Source organism: Oryctolagus cuniculus, chromosome 21 (assembly GCF_964237555.1).
Source record: "Oryctolagus cuniculus chromosome 21, mOryCun1.1, whole genome shotgun sequence".
In the NCBI taxonomy this organism is placed as follows: domain Eukaryota; kingdom Metazoa; phylum Chordata; class Mammalia; order Lagomorpha; family Leporidae; genus Oryctolagus; species Oryctolagus cuniculus.
Genome location: NC_091452.1, coordinates 16289812 through 16304078, shown reverse-complemented (window position 1 = coordinate 16304078; position 14267 = coordinate 16289812). Strand labels below are relative to the sequence as shown.

The window sequence follows — 14267 nt, the reverse complement described above, 5'->3', positions numbered from 1 at the left end:
CAGCCGCCGCACGGGGCGGGGCCAGCTTGCTGTCTGGGGCGGGCGGGGCGCGGGCGCGCGCGGCGGTGGCGCGTTCTGTTCCGGGCCGAGGCTCGCGGCGGAAAAGTTGCGGGGCGGTGAGGAGAGGCCGCGGGACGGACTGCGAGCCCGACGCCAAGCCGGCTCCGGGCGCTGCGGCCCAGCCATGGACGACCTCGGTGAGTGAGCGGGAGGCCGAGGGAGGAGGCGGCGGCGGCGGCGAGGGGCGCGCGGCCCCGGGCCGGCCGGGCGGGAGCGAGCATGTGTCGGGGGGGCCGTGGATCCCACCCCCGGTGGCGCGGGCTCCGGCTCCGGTACCTGCCAGCCAGGGCTCCGCGGGACCGGGGTCCCGCACTGGGCCTTAGTCCCGAGCCAGGCCAGCCACGCCGCCTGGGGACGGCCCCACCTCCGGACCCCCTTCCTCGGCGACTCACCTCGGTCTCCTAAACCGGGCCCTGGGACCCGCGCGACCCTTAGGGACCCAAACCGGTCCGCCTCAGGCACGAGAAAACGGCTCCCCGGACCAGACCCCTCCTCAGCGTCGGGATCCTCACTTCACGGACCGCTCCCCGCCCCCACCGCATGGGTGGACCCAGCCCAGCGAGCAGCTTCCTCATCTCATGAGCTAGTGCCTCCTTTCCAGGACTGTTCCCACCCCCCATTTCACAGGCTGGCACCCCCACTCCGGGGAGAGCCCCTCCAAGACTGTCCCTTTCCTGTCCTGGGTTAGATTCGCAAGCTGGAGGTGAGCTTGCCAGGACCACACCCCCATTTCAAAGACAAGTGCCCCAAGTGCTGCCCACCAATCCCCACATCACCCCCTTCGCCTGCCTGCCTGCCCTCCTTCCCCACCGTGTGGTCCAGCCCCTCCCCCTTCGTATGTAAGCCGAGAAGGGCCGGCTGGGGGTTACGATTTGGCCCCCACCCCCAGATCCTGGTCAGACGCCAGGGGAATGCGGTGGGAAGGGGCCTCCAAAGGTACGGCCGTGTCTGAGCTCATCCTGCCTGGCAGTCTCCCTGCCCCCCAGACAGGTGCTGCTGGGAGCCCAGCAGGTAAGGAAGACAAGGTGCCCCGAACAGAGTTTCACTGTTTCCCTGTCATTAGAGCCCCGCGCCTGCCCTTTTCAGTCCTGTCTTGATCTGGTGTTAGGGCAGGAGACAGAAAGTTTGTTCTGGAAGCAAACTCTAGACCCAGGGTGGCTGGTGCCGGGAGGTTCTAGGGATGCCGGGAGTGGCGTGGGTCCCTGAAGTGGGAGAAGTCCCTGTCTCACCCTCCCCGGCATGCTTGTAGCTGGAGGGTTGTGAACCGGGGAGGAGAGGAGCGAGGATAAAGTTTTTCTCTGTAGGAGCCTTGTCTTCCCTCTCTGGACTGTGGGTGGCTTGTGTGACCGCTGATTCTCTGTCTGTCCAGGCGCTCAGAGCAGATTCAACAGGCAGCCCAGGGCCCTGAGTTCAGGCTGTTTGTAGGCGCTGGGCCTGGCTGCTTCCTTGTGGCATGAGGGTGCCCCTGAGGAAGCCTGGGGGCAGGGGTCGTGCAGGAGCTTGCCTGTTTTGCATAGTGCAGTGGCTGCCAAGCATAGTTCTGCCTTTGGGTCAGGCTTGGCACCCACTTTTCTAATGCATTCAAGGTTGGCATGGCTTCCAGGCAGGTATTTTTTTCACATAAGAATAACTAAGCTGAAAGGAGGCTGGGGAGTGAGGATCTGAAAGTCTCAGGGCTTTCCTGCTGGGACCCGGGAGCAAGGTTGCAGCCTGTAAGGCGCTGGTGCTGTTCTGTTGCTTCTGGACAGTCCCTGTGCTATTGGAGGGACTGAGAAAGTCCTTTGTAGAGTTCGCAATTGAAGTCGGGAATTCCTGTCCTCTGAGTCTTCCATTTAGGGCCAGGAAGCTGAGTTAGTCTCTGAAAGGAGAGAGTGCGCTGGCGGAGGGGACTGTAGGAACGTGAGTGTGCCGTTGACCGAGGGCCTCCCCCACCTCCGTTGCCTCATGCTCACCACAAGGCCCCTGTATAAGATTCCCCGTTGAGGCCACTGCTCTCCTGACGCCCTGCCTTTGTCACATTGAGAAAAATGAGCTAAGAGGGGTTGATTCTCTTGCAAAACCGCCAAGTGACAAAGCCGTGCCTGGAAGCCCAGTCCCCCTCTTAGATCCGCAGTTCTTGTGTACCCAGAGGCCTTTCTTCCTGGGAAGGGGGTGAGCAGGCCCTGGGAGAAGGGGTCCCAGCCTGTGATGGCCGCCACCTGTAACTTCTGCCACCCTCCACCACAGGCTCGCCAGTCGCTTGGATCCAGGCTGCCTGACTTCCTTGGCCTGAGCTCCCAGGGGGCCGGCCACGCCTGGCTGACCGGAGCCTGGGGTGGGAGGAGTGGGGTGTGCAGGAGAGGAGAGGAATTTGCCTCTGAGCTCAGGCCCCGTCAGCTGTCTGGATGGCTGGTCAGCACAGGGCTTGTCAGCTGTTTTCCTTAGTTAGGGTGGACACAAAGGCCAGGCCTCTTGTTTTTATTTTTCTCCTGAGAGTGCTCTCAGCTGTGAGCCTCCTGGTCCCTAACACGGGTGAAGAGTTTATGGTCTGGCCTGTAGCAAGGCCAAAGCTTCCTCTGTGACATTGTTTTTTGGTCTAAAAAAAAAAAAAGTTGGAGATGTCCTCCCCTCCCCATGGCTGCCAGTGACAGACTTGCCATGTGCTGTTTAATAAGTTACAAATTTATAGCTCTTTGGGCAGAAAAACATAAACACAGTGTGTCCTGCCTGTCCCGTGTGTTCTGCCTGCTTTGTGCTGTGGGGTGGCTGCCCGGTGGCTTTTCTCATTACTGTTTGGAGGCTGGTTTGGCCAGGAGTTCACTCTGTTCGAGTTCTGGCCGGAGCTTCCTGGACAGAGTTTCCACAACACTGAGATGCACTCTGGTTACTCTTCCCGACCCGGCTGCTCTCTCTCCCCTTGTTCGTGTTCTCAGTGTACCCGGGGGGACCTTGACCACAGCTGTGGCCCACTTCTTTGTGGTGGGGGACAGCACCATACCCGTGCTTGGTGAGGATTATCGCAACTGAAGGAGACGGAGGTGCGTTATCTCCGCCTCACAGGTGCAAAAGCCGGGGCTCAGGGTAGTTGAGGGCTGGAACTGGGGTTTGAATCCGGGCTGATCAAGTCCAGGTCTGGTCATCTTAACCATAAGGTAGAAGGTGCTGGTGAGTAACCGGGGATGAGCCATGGACCTGCTGAGTAACTGACAGTTAGGTTTAAAATTTCGGCCCTGGGGGCCGTGTCCAAGAAAAGGCCTGTGTGACAAAGGGCGGGGCCAGTTTGGGATGTGATAGCTTAGCCTTCCCGTCGTGTAGCAGGGGAGCAGCCAGCTGTTGGCAGTGCCCAGTTGCTGCTGGAATCCGGACGTGTCCTCCTTAGCTTCTCAGCAGTCTGGACCCTTTGGGAAACAGTGCCTCATTGTCCCTGGGGGGAGTGCGCCAAGGGTAGGGGAGTTGCCGGGGGCATTCTGGGCTAAGGAGCCTCCCTGTTTCCATGGAAAGTCTGGACATTGGGCTCGCCTGTCTGTGATGCCTCTGTGTGTTCGGCCAGGGTCAGGGCACCCAGCTGCCTTGCCTGTGGCAGAGGCCATGGTTGTCCGCAGAGAGAGGGTGCCCTCCTGGTGGGCTCCGCAGCAGCGGCAGGCTCCTCTTGGGCAGGATGCTGGTAAGGGGCTGACGTGGGATTCAAGCCTGCTGCATCTGGTGCTTAAACAGGTACACCTTCTTGTGCTGTCTGGGTGCCACTGCTCATGTGGAGATGCTTGGGCTGTAAGAGTCAGGGTCTTCTGAGGGCACATCTCAACATTCCTTTTCCAGTTACCCCAGCGCTGGCCCTGCATTGGAGATGCTGGGTGGGCCCAGGCTGCAGGGGCTGACGGAAGGCTCTAGCGACTGCTGAGCTCCTGCGCAGCCCTTGTCCCTCGTTGAGTCGTTGTGTGTGGAGCATCTGACCCTACGAAGCCTCTCTGGGCTTCCCACTTGTTCTGAGGCCAGAGAGAGCGAACGCACTTTCTCCTAGCTCCATACACTTTTTTCATTTTTTTGTACAACATGTTTATAGCACTCTTTCCCGTAATGTTCATGTAGTTCCTACATGCTGGGCACCTTCCATATGTTGTTTCACTGAATCATGTTAGCATTCAGCATGACTGTTAGCAGCAGTAGCATATTTACTATTCTGCCCATTTTATAGATGAGGAAAGAGGCGCAGAGGGGATGCACCCACTTGCGCAAGTCCTTTGGTGACCATCCAGGCTAGGATTTGAATCCAGGCTGTCTGACTCCGGAGCTGGACTTGTAAGCGGCCATTCTTCACACTTCTATTTGGGTTACTGGAGGTGCTCTTGTTTGCCTCCTGGTTTGATTGCTTTCCATTTCTAGGATACCAGAAATCTTTCCTGTCTCCTCCTCCCCATGCTCCTCATTGTTGGGTTTCCCTGTGGCTCCTTCCCCCTCCTTTGTTCTTTTCTGGGGAACCCATACTCAGGAGGAACACAGGGCTCTCAGGTAGCACCTCCTGCTCAGTGGAGGCCGCACTCCTCCCTGTTGCCCTTGAGGCAGCTGTGAGCGTAAGGCATAGCTGCCGTGGAGAAGCTGGAGTGGTTCTCTGATTCCCTGTCCCGCCCCCTCTGGCTGGGGATCAGAAGCTCCACACGGACATGCTCCTCATCTTTATTCAGGTGCATCGCAGCCATTCGGAGCAATCCCATTGCCAGAGGAGGAGGTTGCTGAAGACGGCTGTGTGGAGAGTTGAGGGTGTCCCATGGGAGGGAGAGAGTGAGGGAGCTGCCCTGACAGAGTATCTCATCAAAGTGGCTGTGGAAGGTCGTCCTCTCCCTTGGACAGGCGTGGACCTCCATGCACAGCCTCACATCTGACCTGAAGTTTAATAACGCCTCTTGATACATCTTCCAGCTGCCCAGTTGATTGCCTAACCAGCGGGGCTCAGGGCTGGCCTCTCCAAGACAGGCCCCAGACTCTGGGCCATGGCAGACAGAACGTGTGGTTGGCCGGGTGCAGCCCAGCCCCAGTGGCCAAGCCTTCCCTTAACGATGGCCTTTTAATTCTTATTTCTTGTGCGATTGTGGTATTGTGGTTTTATGGGAGAATATTGTTACTGTTAGGTGCATGCTAAAGTACTTAGGAGTAAAGTGTCATGCTGTCTGCAACTTGGTTTTAAATGACAGTGAAAAACAAGAAAAGGATCTATGTACACACATACTCAGTCCTTCTTCAGTATCTGAGGGGGACTGGTTCTGTGACCAAAATCAGTTCCAAAATCTGTAGTGCTTAAGTCTGTCACAGAAAATGTTGTAGTATTTACAAATGAACATCCTCCTGAAGAGCTCATCTCTCTGTTGCTTCTGAAGCCAAACACCAAGTGAATGCTATGTATGTAATTGTTGTACTGCATTGTTTGGGGAGTAAGGAAAAAAGTTTCTGTGTGTTCGGTACAGGCTCTGTTTTCCTCCCAATTATTTAGTTGAACCCACAGATACAAAACCTGTGGATACCAAGGGTCCACTGTAAATATATAGAGAAGACAAGAGCTCCATGCATTTACACAAAATGGCAAAATGTTAACAATTGGAGCTAAGTGGAAGGTACACGCCTGTTCATTGTAATACTCTTTCAACTTCTTGTTATGTTTAGACATTTTCATTATAAAAAGTCGTTGGAGGGGCCAGCATTGTGGCTCAGGACATTTAGCCACTACCTGTGACACTGGCATCCGATGTGGGCACTGGTTTATGTTCCAGCTGCTCCACTACCAATTCAGCTCCCTGGTGATGTGTCTGGGAAAGCAGCAGAGGATTGTCCAAGTCCTTGGGCCCCCCACCCATGTAGGAGACCCAGATGGAGTTCCAGGCTCCTGGCTTTGGCCTGGCCCAACCCCAGTCGATGTGACCATTTGGGGAGAGGACCCAGTAGATGGAAGGTCTTTCTCTTTCCATCTCTCCCTCTCCCTCCCTCTCTCTGTAACTGCCTTTCAAACAAAGTAGTTTTTTTTAAGTCATTGGAAAAAAGTAAGAAAACTCCTGCTTTGCTATGGTGGACTTGGTGTCACTGCACCTGTGATCGGCCTAAGCACCTTTGAGCTTCCTGTGACTCTCTGACGGTGGTAGAAAGACAGGTGGGCAGAGACAGGAGCCAGTGGGGCCTCAAGTGACAGTGACCACTGACTGTCTGCTCTGATCTGTGCAGAACACAAGCAGGGCCAGAAATGGTGGGCTTCCATGGTAGTGTGGGGGCCATCTCAGGAGTTACTCTGAGTGTGGTGACACTCATCAGACTAGGATCAGGGCATGTGAGATGCTGAGTTTTGGGCAGTTTGCAAGGGGTTGTCTGCGCTGGTGGGATGCAGAGTGAGGCTTTACAAAATGCAGGAACATCCTCCAGGGCAGCCCAAGCCCTGGAGAAGGGGAGGCGAGTGCTTTTGCTTCGTGTCATGAACCTGTTATCTGTGGCCAGAGGAACACCGTTAGCATGTGGGCAGCTGCCCCGCCTGGGGTGGCCCTCACTCTCCTTGCAGCTCAGATCTGGCCCATGCAGTCCTCCAGCCTTCAGACGCTTTCTCCTGGAATCCCCTGTGCTGGGATCTTCTTGTCTAGTTTGTGCTGGGCCACTTGGGCCTCCCATCTGGGTTTTGGCACCAGTAGCCCCCTGGACTCTAGGCAGAGCTGAGGGCCCCGGTGCCTGCTGGAAACATTTTGGGCAGCCAGCAGGCTCTTTTGAGGGAAGAGCTCTGGGTCGGGGTCTTCTTTGAGTCTTACATGATCTGTCAGCCTGCGGGGATGCTGAGGCTGGCTGCCTCTGGGTGGGGCTTATGGGGTCTTCCCAGTGAGGTCTTGGAGTGGAGCATCAGGCCGTACTGTGCCTATTTGAAAAGCAGCATGATGTGTGTTTTATGGGGGGAGGGGTGGTGTGGGGAGGAAGCTTTATGTAATTCTTGGCTGGGGCTCAGGTAATTGTTTTAATGAAATGGAATGCAGCTTATTCAGAACTCGCTTGGCAGAAACAGCCATGTTCTGTTCTGTTTTCTTGTTGGGGAGAGTGGGGCACACGTTTCCAGCTGTTTTGAATCCTGGAAGCCTGGGTGAACTGAGCAAGGTGGGCAGAAGCCTCCTGGGAGCTCCTTCCTCCTTTAGCTCAAGGAACTTCAGACTGCTTGCCTCTCATCTGGACACTGGTCACTGTGTCTTTTTGAATGAGCCATGGAGGCTTCGGCCCTGCAACAACTGAGTAACCTTGTTGAAAACCTGGGTGTTCTTGGGAGGCTGAGTGAGTGAGGAGTGTAGAGGTGCTTGGCACAGCCTGCACAGGCAGCCGCCTCTCCGTGTGCCCTCTTCACTCCACCTTTGGGACCCCTGCCTCCGTCCCAGGACCTTTTACACCTCCCCAGTCTGCCATCGTAGAGGGGCCCTGCTCTGAGGTGGCCTCATGGTCTCCATCTGCAGGGCTGCCTGGCCCACCTCTTTTTGCTTTTCTGCCCTTCCTAACTTCTTTTCCTTTTGCTGTTTTTAACCAATGTGACCCATCCTTCCAGATTTTTCTTCTGGGCCAGGACACACATCCCACCCACCCCCCTTTTTTTTTAAGATTTATTTATTTATTTTTATTTGAAAGGCAGAGTTAGAGAGATCAGAGATGTCTTCTATCTGTTCTGGAGTCTCTCACGTAGGTTCAAGGGCCTAAGCACTTGAGCCATTTTCTGCTGCTTTTCCAGGCACATCAGCAGGGAGCTGGATTAGAAGTACAGCAGCCGGGCCGGTGCCATGGCACACTTGGTTAATCCTCTGCCTGTGGCGCCGGCATCCCATATGAGTGCTGGGTTCTAGTCCCGGTTGCTCCTCTTCCAGTCCAGCTCTCTGCTGTGGCCTGGGAAGGCAGTGGAGGATGGCCCAAGTGCTTGGGCCCCTGCACCCGCTTGGGAGACCAGGAAGAGGCACCCAGCTCCTGGCTTCGGATCGGCACAGCGCTGGCCGTAGTGGCCATTTGGAGAGTGATCCAATGGAAGGAAGACTTTTCTCTGTGTCTCTCTCTCTCACTGTCTATAACTCTACCTGTCAAAAATTAAAAAAAAAAAAAAAAAAAGTAGAGCAGCCGGGACTTGAACTGGCAGCCATACGGGCTGCTGGTGCCTCAGGCAGCTGTACCCACTACGCCTCAGCGCCGGCCCTCACATCCCATCTGACTGCCGTGTTTCTCCTCCCTCTCTGGAGCCCTGCTCGCTTCTTGGTGGAACCTCCTTTTCTTCCTTCTCTGCTTTCTTACTCTGATTGCTTTGTTGGGGGTGCACCTTGGTGTTTTCCCAAAAGACTTTTCTGAACTCCCTGTTTATCTGTATGGTACCTCAGTCAGTTTATTGGCATGGCCTCTTTCATAACTTGTTTGCTGGCGACTCCCAAATTTCTGTTTCTACCCCCGACGCGGATTCTATTGTCATGATTCTTCCGGTCTGCATGCCAGCAAGACCCAACTCACTTCCTTCTCGCTCTGTGCGGCCTCATCTATTGTCTGGTCTGTTACTGCCGCCGCCTTCTCCTAGCCTGTGTTCAATCATGGGTTTTAGTGGAAGCCTTCAGGGTTGAGGAAACATTTTCATGTGGCTCATCATTTCTGATGTGATGCTGACAAACAGCCTTGTGAGGTAGCTGGTGGCTGTCCTTGGTTTACAGATGAGGAAGCTAAACTGAAGCTCACAGGAGTTACAGGAAGGGGACGCACCGATTCTCAACCCAGATAATGATGCCGACACTTGAACCTAGGCCTTCTGGGGCCTGACTCAGTGTCTGATGTTTCACACTAGAAGCCCAAAGGCAGAGTGGGAAATCACAGGTTGCATTTGACCTGCAGACCTGTGGAATTAAAAAAAAAAAAAAATCCCAAATTAGTTGCCAGCATTCATGTTATTTTTATTTACTTATTTATTTTAATTTTTAATTTAAAAGTGTATCTGAAAGGTAGAGTGAGAGAGAGAGACAGAGTCAGAGGGAGATTCTCAGTCTGCTGGTTCACTCTCCAAATGCCCCCACAACAGCCAGGGCTGGGCCAGGCTGAAGTTCAGAGCCAGGAACTCCATCCAGGTCTCTGACATGGGTGGTAGGGGCCCAAAGTGCTTGGGTCGTCTCCCACTGCTTTTCCAGGTGCATTAGCACAGAGCTGGTTCAGAAGCAGAGCAGGGGCTGGCACTGTCACGTAGCAGGGAAAGCCGCCACCCGCAGGGCCAGCATCTCATATGGGTGCCAGTTTGAGTCCTGGCTGCTCCACTTCCGATCCAGCTCTCTGCTGATGTGCCTGGGAAAGCAGTAGAAGATGGCCCAAGCCCTTGGCCCCTGTACCCACTTGGGGGACCTGGAAGAAGCTCCTGGCTCCTGGCTTCAGATTGGCATAGTTTTGGCTGTTGTGGTCATTTGGGGACTGAACCAGCGGATGAAGACCTCCCTCCATGCCTCCTTCCCTTTCTGTCTCTTTCTCTCTCTCTGGATTTGCCTCTCTGAAACTCTGCCTTTCAGATAAATAAATAAATCTTAAAAACAAACAAACAAACAAAAAAACAGAGCAGGTGGGATTTGAACCTGTGCCTTGATGTGTGATGCCGGTCCTAGGCAGCAGTAGGCAGCAGCTCATCCCACTGTACCACAGTGCTGGCCCCTTTTTGAGAAGACTCTCTACAGATTAAAACCAGTCAGTCTGGGGCTGGCATTGTGGCACAGAGAGTTGAGCTGCCTCATGCCATGCCAGCATTCCATATGGGAGTGCTGGTTTGAGTTCTGACTGCTGCACGACCTAGCCACTTCTCTGCTACTCTGTCTGGGAAAGCAGCAGAAGATTGCTCTAATATTTGGGCTGCTGCCCCCTACATAGAATACCTTTATGGAGTTCCGGGCTCCCGGCTTTCGCCTGGCCCAGAGTTGGCCATTGCGGCCATTTGGGGAGTGAATCAGTGGATGGAGGGTCTCTCTCTGTGTCTCTATCACTTTGCTTTTCAAATAAATAGAAGTTATATAATATATATGTATATATGTAAAAACCCACACCACCCAACCTGTTGCCCTTCCCATTTAGGAATAACTGTGGGTATTCATAACTGGGCTTCCTTTTATCTCTCTCTCTCTCTTCAGGCATTTTTTTTTTTTTTTTGACAGGCAGAGTGGACAGTGAGAGAGAGAGAGAGAAACAGAGAGAAAGGTCTTCCTTTGCCGTTGGTTCACCCTCCAATGGCCGCCGCGGCCGGCGCGCTGCGGCCGGTGCACCGCGCTGATCCGATGGCAGGAGCCAGGTGCTTCTCCTGGTCTCCCATGGGGTGCAGGGCCCAAGCACTTGGGCCATCCTCCACTGCCTTCCCAGGCCACAGCAGAGAGCTGGCCTGGAAGAGGGGCAACCGGGACAGAATCCAGCGCCCTGACCGGGACTAGAACCCGGTGTGCTGGCGCCGCAAGGCGGAAGATTAGCCTAGTGAGCCATGGCGCCGGCCCTTTTATCTCCTGCTGTGCCCTGTAACTCCTTGAAGACAGGGATTCTCTGCCTTCTAGTACCTCTGACTGCCAAGTGCTGCTCTCTTCTTTCTGGGGTTGCTTACTAAACAGTTGATGGTGGCTGATGAGTAAATGGGCATGAGTTGTGGACACCCGCTATGCTGCCGAGCCTCCAGCAAACCACTTCCTGCCTGGAGGATCTGAGTGAGAAGTTCTCTAGGTGCAAGGGTGGGGAGGCGACCTAGTACCACAGGCAGGACCAGGCTCTGCCATCGCTGTACCTGGTTCTGTGTCAGTGCTGCCGCCGGCTACCTGTGAGACCTTGTCAGCAAGTCACCTTACACTCAGGGGCCTCAGTTCCAGCTGTGAAACAGGCCCATTTCCCAAAATTCTTTAAAGTGCTCAGTAGGTAGGTGCTGTTATCAGTTCATTGCTGGAATTACCTAGATGCAGCTCTGGGGTTTGGCTTTCCGAGTCCCTCTGTCAGGATTAAACTTCACATATATGCTGGCTGCATTTCTTGTGGCCTTGGAGGTGGGCATTTGGTGCCCTTGTGCCTCCTTGGCAGTTCACCCACCTGGAGGAAGACCCTGACTCTGGTTATTTGCTGGGAGAATGTGACCGAGGACTCTGGCTGGCCCTTTGGGTTAGAGAATGTTTGGAGCTCCACTCTCAAGGTGAAATGGTCATACCCCAGTGCTGGTGGTGTTCAGCTGGGTTTGGTTATGTGACGTTGCATTTCCCCTGAGCCTCTTTGGTGGCTTTGAGGAGGAAGCGGTGCAGGGAGGAGGTTGTTTGGTGGCTTGGTTTATACCAATCGCTCACCTAATACTATACTATGAGAACCACCAGAGGGTCACGCTGGGGTCTGCTTGCAGGTCTGCTGGGCTTCTCCTGGCACCCCCATGCTGGGATGGGAGCTCCTTGCCGTCTGTGAAGCTTCCCGCTGCAGGCTGGCCACTGAGGCTCCTCGTAACAGAAGAAAAAAGAGAGTTTGGTTTTCTGGACTGTGACCTGTGGTGGTTATCTGATTAGTGGCACAGCTGTTACATGGGAGCTGGCCCGGTTGACCATACCTTTTTTTTTTTGATCTGTTGGTCTCACCCTGGGCTCTGTTAGTGTTTGTTTATTGAGAAGTGTGGAAGGGGGGAAGGGGGGAGAGAAAGAGCTCTCTTTCCACTCCATTACTTCACTCTCCAAATGCCTGCAGTGACTGGGGCTGGGCCACACAGGCTGGGAACCAGGAACTCAGTCCAGGTCTCCCAGGTGGGTGTCAAGAACTCAATTACTTGAGCCATCACAGCTGCCTCCAAGGGTCTGCGTTACAAGGAAGCTGGGGTCAGGAGCAGGGACCTGACTGCCAGGCTAGCCACCGCCCCTCTGTTGCTGGTGTAAACACCCAGAGAGTCCCAGCCAGGCTTCTCCTGTCTCGGTTTCCTGGAACACTCCTCTTCCTTAGGTGGAAGTGGGAGTGTCCCGTGACCTTGCCTCTGAACTTGCCGTTTCCCCTGCGGACTCCTGGCTTGGCTGGCCGGTTTTCTCATCATGGATGTTCCCTGGGACAGCCAGATTGGGCTGGTTTCTCTGGGGTAGGTGTGAAGGAGGGGTTGGCGCCAGGAAGCCGCGCTTGTTCCTCAGAGACCTGACTTGGCCACCTCCTGAGCGTGCTTGCTTAGTCACATGCTGCCTGTCTTGAAGTCCTCTGTCTGGGAGCGGGTGTGTGGTTTTCTCACCCCTCCTGGGTAGCATCAGCCTCATCTTTGGCGAGATAGCTGTTGGGTAGCTGCCTCTCCTCCCTGCCCTGCCGCCTCAGGCCGCTGTGGCCGGATCCTGAGCTTTCCAAGAACTCCTGCCCCTTCTCTGTCTTTGGAATTCAGCATTTGAAGTCCATTCCTGCCTGGTCTGGCGAGATAGCCAAACTGGAAATAAGCTGGGAAGGGAGAGGAGTGTCACCTGGAGGTGGTTGTCATGGTTTCTTGTGGTCACTTCTCATCTGTTTTGAGTCATCCTGTTTGTGCCCCGAGGAACACTGACCAGGAGTCAGTTTTGCCTGGACTTGGGGAGAGCATGGGGGCCTGGGTGTCAAGGTCCATTTTCTCCCAAGGAAGCCCTTGGTTTGCTGGTTCCTGACTTTTTTTTTTTTTTTTTTTTTAAGTTTATTTGAAAGGCAGAGTGGCGTACAGAGAAGGAGAGACAGTGAGAGGGAGAGAGAGCTTCCATCTGCTGGTTCACTCCTCAAATGGCCATAACAGCTAGGGCTGGGCCAGGCTGAAGCCAGGAGCCTGGAACTCCATCCAGGTCTCCCACGTGGGTGTGGGGGTGCCCAAGGACTTGGGCCATTTTCCGCTGCTTTCTCAGGTGCATTGGCAGGGAGCAGGATGAGAAGTAGAGCAGCTGGGACTTGAACCTGTATTGGCACTGCAGTATGGGATGCTGGCATTGCAAGTAGCCACTTAACACACTGCACCACAAGGCCAGCCGCGGTCTCTGGCTCTTGAGGGCATTGCTGGTAGCAGCTCCTTTAGGCACTGTCCCGGCTCTGTCCTTCCTCTTCTCCCTACTCTGCTATGAGACTTTCACTCAGATGTCCTGTCAGGTATGACCAGTCCATGTTTGCCCTCTGTGTTTCTGGACAGATTCTTTTTTTTTTTTTTTTTTTTTTCAAATTTTAAAATTACGCGAGAGGCAGAGAGAACGAGCTGCTAGCTACTGATTCACTCCCCAGATGCCTGCAACAGCTGGGGCTGGGTTAGGCCTGACGCCGGGAGCTGGGGCCTCAGTCCAGGTCTCCTGCGTGGGTGGCAGGAACCCAGTTACTTAAGTCATCCCTGCTGCTTCCTGGGTGCTCACTAACAGGAAGTTAGAATAAGGAGCAGAATCAGGACTCTGACAGAGGTGCTCCCAGTGTGGGGCCTAGGCGTCCTAACTGCCAGACCACTGACCCACCCCTGGACTGCTTCTCCCTTGGTCTCCTCCCACACCTCTAGAGCTGGAAGAAGCTTTAGAATGTCATTTCCTCCTGTGGTTGGGGGTCTCTGGGGGTCTCTAGCTCATCATCTTTAGTCAGAGCTGCTCACTTTGTGTCTGGTTGTGTATTGGAATGCCAGCTAAGAGCACAATGGCAAAAGGAGTTTTGTGGCTTTTCAACATTTTGAAAATGAAAATATAAAAACATTTAACTATTACTTGTCAGAGTCAACCCTGTCATCAACAAACAGATCTTCCAAGGAGAAAGCACTTGTCCAGGTCACTTAGTAGCAGCCGGCCAGTGCTTTTTTCTTCCTTGTAGCTCTTTTTGGAAATTGCTAGGCTCCTAGTTTTTCTGCTTTCTAGAACTCCACAATTGCCACAGTCTAGCCTTAAGCCTTCTTTTTATCTAGGGACCTTCCTCATGTTGTTTGTATTTGATATTACTGTTTATTTTCATAGAAATTTTTATGTCAGGGCCAATGTAGCTGCTGCCTGTGATGCCAGCATCCCATAGGGCCCCGGTGGAAGACCTGGCTGCTCCACTTATGATCTAGCTCCCTGCTAATGTGCCTGGGAGAGCAGCAGAAGATAGTCCAAGTGCTTGGGCTTCTCCATCCCTGTGGGAGATCTGGAAGAAGCTCCTGACTCCTGGCTTTGGCCTGGCCGGGCCCTAGACATTGCAGCCATTTGGGGAGTGAACCAAGGGGTAGAAGATCTCTCTCTCTCTCTCTCTCTCTCTTCCTCTCTATGTAACTCTGACTTTCAAGTAAATAAATAAAT

The 14267-nt window shown here is 54.1% G+C and overlaps 1 protein-coding gene across 8 annotated transcripts in view; it reads left to right on the top strand.

The window, feature by feature from the left end:
• Window positions 1-43: 43 nt before the first annotated feature.
• The window catches only part of PXN (paxillin), a 50598-nt gene continuing 36374 nt past the window's right edge, over window positions 44-14267 (top strand). For 5 of the 8 annotated variants that reach the window (XM_070065995.1, XM_070065994.1, XM_070065993.1 and 2 more), the window contains exon 1: window positions 44-197. In XM_070065995.1, coding sequence (XP_069922096.1) covers window positions 185-197 — 13 coding nt within the window. In that variant the 5' untranslated portion in view covers window positions 44-184. Of the gene's footprint in view, window positions 198-349; window positions 1072-14267 lie in introns of those variants that run through there. The other 3 variants (XM_051826856.2, XM_017349573.3, XM_017349576.3) reach the window with 3 other exon arrangements.